Source organism: Nannobrachium achirus, assembly GCF_963921795.1.
Source record: "Nannobrachium achirus genome assembly, chromosome: 10".
Lineage (NCBI taxonomy): Eukaryota > Metazoa > Chordata > Actinopteri > Myctophiformes > Myctophidae > Nannobrachium > Nannobrachium achirus.
The window spans coordinates 42,890,538-42,899,798 of record NC_137819.1 but is presented as its reverse complement, the minus strand read 5'-3'; the positions used below and the strand labels follow the sequence as shown (position 1 = coordinate 42,899,798).

Sequence of the window (9,261 nt, the reverse complement as noted above, 5' to 3'; positions counted from 1 at the left end):
GGGCTGGGGATCAGCAGGAGGACAATCTCTCGAGACAGAGTCAATGATGGCTACGCCAAATACTTACTTTGTATTTATAGTTTCCATACAATCAATTATTTGCATTGCAAAACGATTCGATACCGATTACCGTATTTTAAAACGATACGATACAAAGCCAAAACGGTACGATATTTAGCTTTTGCAAACGATATAGTAGATCATTGCAAATTAAAATAGATTTTTCGATTCAGTTACTATATCGTTACACCCCTACTGTTCTCGGTAGAACACTGCTTCTAGTTTTTCTTTGATTTCTTTTCCCACTTTTCTTGCTTTTACTACTTTTTCTGGCTTGGCCACTTTATCGCTGCTTGCAGCTATATTTTTTATTTATTTTTATTATTTTTGTAAGCATTGGAAACAAAACTGAGTAAATGTGTTCTGTTAGGGTCCACCACTGGTTAATATTGACCACCACTACAGATACACCTAAACTGACTATTTTTTGGGATGAGATTATTCACTCAATGTGACAGAGGTTTCATCAAAACAATCTGCATGATTTCTTTTTAAAAATGTTGTACATTGGTCGCTTTCAAGATATTGTTGGGGCCATTTATTCTGTTTTTATTGATGGTTACAGTATAGACTGAGAGCAGGGGTGCATTAATCTAATAATTAATACATCTAGACCTAATACAGAAATGAACATGCACGTCTGCCTTATTGCCACTAGGTGGCAGCAATACTCATAACAGCTTTTAAAGCTTTCATAAATGTGGTTTAAACTTTAACCTTGTCTTTTTTTATTAACTAAATGGGGTCATATATGAAACCCACCTCTGTTTGCCTAATATTATAATGTGTTTGTTTACAGACATGAGTCACATGTAGGAGTCTAGTACCTAACAAACAGAATAGACAACAAACCCAGTGTCAAAAAAAGACCAACAACACCAGAATAAGAATAATAAGATAAGAATGACTTGTCACTGATTTTGACTGAATACCCAAAGGCTATTGTTTGTTGCAATACACATACACACATACACACAATGCTTTATATTGTTTTATTAAACACTTGTAAATGTAAATATGTTTTAATGGTGACCGAAATAGTCATATCTGATTTGCACTGTCAAGGCCTCTCCATACTTCGACCGAAATGTTCGGTGAGTTGTGTTTTCCGACGTGCAAATTTCCGAACTCTCGTTCGGTCCAATGCTTTTCAGAAGTCCCGAGGGATATAATTTTATGGTAGAAAAGGACCTTTTGACCGAAAACGGCGGTTTCGGTCGAAGTATAGACAGGCCTTCAGAATACCAGGCAGGATTTCCTCAAGTTAATATAAACTGGTTAGTCTATAACGGAAACACTTTGTTGCATGTCACCTCTCTTTTAGACAACATAAAGAAAAGTCTAACCAATATGATTGACAGGAGAGATGATCAGAGGAACTGGGTTTTTACCACCATTATTAAAGCCACAATCAAAGAATGGATAGAGTTTCTCAGTGAAGGTGCAGCCAGTGAAAGAGTAGAGATGAACTCTGGCCTCCACATCATAAAAGGAGACCACGCCTTCCTCATAATCCACAAACACTCCCACTTTCTGGACCTCCTCTCTTACAGGGAGGAGGACAGGAGGGCGAGCAGCAGCCATGTACTCATTTCCATTATTCAACCCTATAGTCCAGTAACCGCTGTTGGGAGTCACTCTGACCACTCCTAAAAACCAGCCAGTCTTCCCTTTAACCTGAACCTCATAGTAAAACCTCCCTGAGGAGAAGCTTTGTTTTCCCAAGACAGAGGCATATCGAGAGAATCTCCTTCTGTTGTCTGGGAAATTCTTCTTTATGTTTCCACAACTTACTTGTTTTCCATCCTCAGACAGGATGAGTGCACAGTGTGCTGTATCAGGGTCCAGAGTTACATCCACAGCATATTTCTGGATCCTCCTCAGCTCAGCATCACGCAGCTCCTTCTCCATCTCTTGACTGAGTGTCTTCTCCAGCTGAGCCACAGCTGTCCTCACAGTCTCCCCACGTGAAGCCTGAGAGACTCTGACCTTTGTCCAGTCCTTGGTGGGTGGAGGGGTGTTGAAGGATGGGATGTTCTGGAGGAGGTGGTCTTCAGTGTGTGAGAGTTGCTTCAGTTCAGAGCTTCTCTTCTCTAACTCTGTGATTTCCTGCTGCAGATCTTTAATGAAGCAATCAGCCTGTTTCTCTGTTGTTTTCAGCTTCTCTTCAATCACCTCAATGACCTCAGCCTGGCTTCTCCAAATACAGCTGATCAGAGCAGTGAAGACCTGCACACTGTCCGCCATCTCTCTGTCTGCATCTTTCTTGCTGAGCTGTACTGAGTGTTTGACCTCCTGAATCTTCACTTGTCTCACCTGGATCATCTGCTGAACTTCAGCCTCTGTCTCTCTGCAGTAGTTGTGTCCAGTGAACACATCCAGACAGATAGAACACAGGGACTGCTCTTCAGACAGGAGACTGCTCGCAGATGCCATTTCTACACAATGGAAAATGTATCAAAAGAATAATAAATGTTCACAGGTTAATGGTTATGCATCGGATCTGGTGATATTAGGAAAACCTTCTATATTCGATAAGAAGACATGGCAACTTTTTCACATTTAGCACCACCAGGAGGCCACAATAATTACAGTAATACCTGACCTGGTGGAGACCTGTGCTCGGAAGAGCACTGCTTCTAGTTTTTAATGTTTTTCTGCTTTAGGTCCACTGCCTGCTTAACCCAGATAATGAATAGCTTATCCATGCATGCACACTGCACAGTACACATAGAAATTATTGAAATAACCACACCTGCATGGTTACAAATGGACTGCTTTTTTGCATGTGCTACGTGCATGCAGTGTGTCTGTTAATTAATTTGACATACACCAATACCTCATTTCAATACCTCATTTCCATCTTTGCCAATATGTATCCAATATGTATACCTTGCATGTTGATACCTCGATAGGCCTATATATCGACACATTTTCGATATATTGCCCAGCCTGGAGAAATTAGAATATGTGTGGATACAGTTTAATACAACTTTAAATAACTATCTCTGTTACAGAATATTAAGTCTCACCTTTTCACTGTGTTTAGTTGAATGAGTGTTTTGTAGAGCTTGTGTGCTGCTGCCTCCTCCAAACTAGAAACTAGTCTGAGTGTTGTTTAACTTTCATTTCACTAGATTTGCTGTCACTGAGCCGTCACTGAGGAACTCCTCCTTTGTAGTTCAGTTAACCCTTCACATCCTCCACTCCTCCTCTCCAGTCTCCATCTCTTTCTCCTTCCATTCGTCTCCTCCAGTCATCCTCTCTTGCTCTCTCTACTTCCACCATTCAAATTAAACTAACACATTATGAAACTACCCAGCCTTTTAAAAAGGCTGGTGTAGTTTCATAATGCTTTATAAGTGTTTTAGTTTGAGTTCTCAAGCTGAAACGTTTGGGGACCACTGACCTGAGTGTGGCAGTCTGACTGGTAGGCTATTTAACCCATTTAGGCCTAACCTATAGTTAGGCCCAAATCAGAAATTAGCCTACAAAAACAAATATGTTGATACATACTGTACATGTACTGTAAGCCCCTCCCATACACTAAAATGTGTACCCGGCCTGAATGGGTACTGGCTGACTGTTTAGACTGTTTTATTATTTTATGTATATAAATATATTTTTATGTGTACCGGTATATATATATATATATATTAGGGGTGCCACGGTTTACGGTATAAAACCGAACTGTACGGTACGCCCTGCACCCGGTTCAATACGCCTTTCAGAAACCGCGGTCTTTTTGTGTTTGCAAATTAATTAATTTCTTACAGCTGGACAGCCACTGTGCATCGTGCACAAGACAATCTCCACTAAACCCCGCTCCGCAAGTAAACACGCACTAATGTCCCATCACCGTAGCCCTTACCCCCACCTACTCTGTAACAAGAGCCGACATTCACACTCGCAGCAGAGCAAAGCAGTTGAGAGTCCTCACAGAGACAGAAAAACAAAACGAAGCAGCTAGTCGCTAAGCTGTGCAGTGCGGAGCGCACGCATTGTAGTTGTTGTAACATGGAGAACAAGTCCAGGAGAAATCTGCTTGTTGTTGTTAGTCCCAAACATCATTACAGTCTGTTTTTAGACTGACCATAGCAGGCAGCGTTAGCAAGCAACAAACAAACGTAGCGTAGCCCCCAGCCAGAGTGTCAGACACCCGCTAGTCTCACTCACTGACTGACTGGAGGAACAACGCATGGTGAGTGTTGTTGCCATGTCTGATTATTATAAGCCACGTTGAGCTTGTTTTTATGTAAAGTTGCTTGTAGGCTAAATAATGGTGGATGCGGTGGTGAGCTTGTAGATCGGCTCGGCCACTTTCAAATAGCCGACGTGTATAGGTTTAAAGACCTCACGTGGCCTATATTCACTTATTTAAGCCTTGTTTTCATAGATCTGGTTGCTTATTCCTCTCGCAAAGTTTGGCAACACAGTGAACACACCCGTCTATTTTGGTTATAGTAATGAAAACTTACAGAGGCTATTTGCTCAAGCTTGTAGCCTAGTACTATAGTATCTCTTGTTGTGTGCAAAACAATTTGTTCATAAAAGCACTTTGAAACTGAAGACATGGCCAATATTGATGATGATAATAGAAAAGAAAATAATTTTCCCCCTTTTTATTTTAATTTTATATTATTATTAATTTTTTTAACCCACCTTAAGGCTAAGAGGCACTGTCATAATTCAATTCGCTTAGAAGCAAAATAAAAATAGATTTTTGGAAAGTCATTTTTTTTTTTTTTTAATGCAAAACACGTACCGAACCGTACCGAAACCGTGACCCCAAAACCGAGGTACGAACCGATCCGTGGGCTAAACGAACCGTGGCACCCCTAATATATATATATATATATATATATATATATATATATATATGGGTGCAACGATACACAAAATTCACGGTTCGATTCGGTTTGATATTTTGTTGACACGGTTCAATATTTTTTCAATACAAAAAATAAACAGAAATGTCCTTGATTTATAAATGTATTTTTGCCAGACCCAGGGGGTCGGCCTACATAAGGCTTTGTCGGTCGGTCTGTCGGTCCCTCTTTTCCTCAGTGTGCCTGTCCCTTTTTTCCTCAGTGTGCCTGCTCATCTGCCCCTCCCTTCCCTTGCTGGGCTGATTGCCTTGAGTGCCGTCACCTGTACAGGACCAGCTGAGTTGAGTTGGCTGACGAGCTGCTGACACTATAAATTCCTCAGCCCATCTACAAGCTCACAAACATTTCCAGCTGCTCAGCCTATACAATCCTGTGTGTTCATGTGTTAGTTCAGTGCCATACTAGTGAAAACAGCCGATCTACAAGCTCACTACGCTTTGTTGCTGAGACTATAAAATCCTGTGTGTTCATGTGTTAGTTCAGTGCCATACTAGTTTTCATTGCGGGTCTGGCACGACCAGGTGACCTGGTCTAGTTTATAACAATGTATTTTTTCTTTAACTTTGAACAATACGGTACCCAACCTATAGGGTAGTGGTTCTTTAAGTGGGCTCTGCGGACCCCTAGGGGTCCTTGAGGGGGTTCCAGGGGAATGTGGAGTGGTATTGTATTGTTAGGTACAGGGTCATTCGGTTCGATATTTTTCAGTTCGGTTCGATATGTTGCACCCCAGATAGACAGACAGACAGACACGGGTATTTTTTTTTTGTCGCATTCCCAAGCCAATAATTTGATGACCAGCAGTAGTTCCCCATGGAGAAACAAAGAGTCTCCTCAAATTATTGGCTTAGGAATGCGACAAAAACTAAAAATTATCCATGAAAGTCACATGGGTTGAGTATTCGATAGAAAAAATGTTTTGGGGTGAACTATACCTTTACATCTAGACCTTGTATCTGAAGTAAGGCCCATTACCACTGGGCCAGATAAACAGATAAAAAATATCTGTCTCCATTCAAGTGGATCGTAAGATACAGATGAGAAAATCTGTCACAGATATTTTTTATCTGCATCTTACCATCCATATCGATATCGTAAAAAATGAAAATAAAGTCTCTGGCTTAGAAATATGCAATATTATCACGCCATTGTAAGCCCATAACCAAACGTTTTAGCATATATTTATTAAATAAACTATATCCCACAATCTTATCCAGCAAACCCTTCACCCCGCTCCTCCACTCTTGTCTCACGAGAGACGAGACATGAGTTGCCATTGCATTTTGCACTCAGTTGCAATGACTGCACTGTTATTTGAACTGAAGCCTATCCCACAATTAATAAATGGCTTTAAAAGGAGTAGTTCATCCTCAAAATGACTTTTTTTCTACTCACACCATGGAGATTTGAGTCCAATATATATATATATATATATATATATATACATACAGTATACGCATTCCTAAGTCAAAAATTAGATTATAGTAAATGTACCCCCATTGATTCCATATGGGGACCCAAATGCATTTGGGTCTCCATCCGGAATCAATGGGGGTAAATTTATTGTAATATGTTTTTTGTCTTAGGAATGCAACAAATACCAAAAGATATTATTGAACTCAAGTCTCTGTGAGTAATCAATAGGAAAAAAAAAAGTCATTTTGAGGTTGAACTACTCCTTTAATGGAAAGGTGATGAATATTTTATACTTGCTATGTAGCCTACTGTATTGGTAAAGTATCAGGAAATATCCAAATGTATATATCGGATCAGAATGAAAAAAAGAAAATGAAAAAAAAAAAAAAAAAAGAAACAGTATTGTGCATCCCTAATCTGAATCTGTAATTTCATGTATTTTCCTATGCAAACTGCTAATAAAATCAATCAATCAAAAGTCTGGGCACCTCAGTGTGAAATCGGTTATCCCCTTTCAACAGAAATACATTTTTAATTTGAACATATGCACAGTACAACATTCCATTCAATTCAATTCAATCTTTATTTTTACACAATTAATAAACACAACTTAACAAAATAAGAGAAAGGAAACAAATTTGAAATGCACATAGACCACATTGTTCAGAGTCAGACAAGTCTTATACTGTATTAACCTGAATTCTGTCACAGAAGAGGGCGCTATTTTGGCAGATTTGTGCTTTGCTGCCTAAATTGTGGGAATCATGTTTTGCAGAAATTGCAGTCCCAGGTTATAAAGGTGATTCTTTTTATAACTAATTGCATTTATGTGAAATGTAGACAACTTGCTTCATAATCTCAAACAACTATTGTAACAAAATAACAAGATTAAACTTTTGATGATGAGATTTTTCATTTCACTTAAGTTATACAACAGCAAACTCTGGAGTCACACATTTCAGCGTAGCACCTCGGAAATCAGATAAGAATATGCCATCAATACTATTTTAGTTTGTTTTATTTTGACAGAATACCCAATACAAAAGCTATTGTTTGTTGCAATACACCACACATACATACAATGATTTGTTACACTTAGGAATCTTTTTTTTTTTTATGCTGAAGAATAGTCATATTGCACTGCCAGATAGGAATTTCTCTTGTAAAGTAATATACAGTATACTGGTTCATTTACAACAATTTGTTGTATAATAGCCGTCTTTTAGATAACATTTAGAAAATTCTAACCAGTGTGATTGACAGGAGAGATGATCAGAGGAACTGAGTTTTTACCCCCATTATTAAAACCACAATCGAAGAATGGGTAGAGTTTCTCAGTGAAGGTGCAGCCAGTGAAAGAGTAGAGATGAACTCTGGCCTCCACATCACAAAAGGAGACCAGACCTTCCTCATAATCCACAAACACTCCCACTTTCTGGACCTCCTCTCTTACAGGGAGAAGGACAGGAGGGCGAGCATCAGCCATGTACTCGTTTCCATTCATCAACTTTATAGTCCAGTAACCGATATCAGGGCTCACTGTGATTTCCACTTTCTTGTCGATGGACTCTCTGACCACTCCCAAATACCAGTCAGTCTTCCCTTTAACCTGAACCTCATAGTAAAACCTTCCTGAGGAGAAGCTTTGTTTTCCTAAGACAGAGGTATATAAAGAGAATCTCTTACTGTTATCTGGGAAATTCTTCTCTACATCTCCATCATTCACTTGTTTTCCATCCTCAGACAGGATGAGTGCACAGTGTGCTGTATCAGGGTCCAGAGTTACATCCACAGCATATTGCTGGATCCTCCTCAGCTCAGCATCACGCAGTTCCTTCTCCATCTCTTGACTGAGTGTCTTCTCCAGCTGAGCCACAGCTGTCCTCACAGTCTCCCCATATGAAGCCTGAGGGACACTGACCTTTGTCCAGTCCTTGGTGGGTGGAGGGGTGTTGATGGATGTGAAATTCTGGAGGAGGTGGAGGTGGTTTTCAGTGTGTAAGAGCTGCTTCAGCTCAGAGCTTCTCTTTTTTAACTCAGTGATTTCCTGCTGCAGATCTTCAATGAAGCCTTCAGCCTGTTTCTCTGTTGTTTTCTGCTTCTCTTCAATCACCACAATGACCTCAGCCTGGCTTCTCTTAATACAGCTCATCAGAGCAGTGAAAACCTGCACACTGTCTGCTATCTCTCTGTCTGCATCTTTCCTTCTGAATTGTACTGAGTTTTTGACCTCCTGAATCTTCACTTGTCTCACCTGGATCATCTGCTGAACAACAGCCTCTGTCTTTCCCAGCTCAGCCTTCTTTCCTTCATACGCCTCTTCCAGAGATATAATTTGATGTAACTTGTGGTCTGACTCGGTGCAGAACTGACAAACACACATGCCGTCAGTCTTACAGAACAGCTCCAGAGGTCTGTCATGTTTCTTACACAGAAGGTCTTCCAGGTTCTTTATAGGGTTGATTAGTTTGTGTCGTTTTAACTGTGTGACTCTCTGATGAGGCTCCAGGTGAGTGTCACAGTAGGAGGTCAGACACACTGGGCAGGACTTCACAGCCTTGATCTTGGTCTCGGTACAGAAGTCACAGGTCACTTCATTTGGTTCATCTGATTCAGCAGGTTCCTGGTTTGAGGTGGAATTGTTTTCCAGCTGCTTTGTTTTCCTTAACCGATCAGCCATCTCAGAGAGGACTTTATTAACAGAGAACTTTGGTCTCTTATCGAAGGGTTCGTTGCATAGTGGACACTGACACACATCACTGGTGTCCCAGTAATGTGTGATACAGGTGTTGCAGTAGTTGTGTCCACATGGAGTGGTTATTGGATCAGTGAACACATCCAGACAGATGGAACACAGGAACTGCTCTTCAGACAGGAGACTGCTGGCACACGCCAT

The 9,261-nt window shown here is 40.4% G+C and overlaps 1 protein-coding gene across 1 annotated transcript; it reads right to left on the bottom strand.

The window, feature by feature from the left end:
- Positions 1-1,401: 1,401 nt before the first annotated feature.
- LOC308293081 (zinc finger protein RFP-like) lies at positions 1,402-9,261 on the bottom strand (the record flags this gene model as incomplete). The annotated part of the gene is made up of 2 exons (XM_080735511.1): positions 1,402-2,339; positions 7,614-9,261. The coding sequence occupies 2 exons, from the start codon at positions 9,259-9,261 to the stop codon at positions 1,402-1,404; spliced, it is 2,586 nt and encodes an 861-aa protein (XP_080591637.1).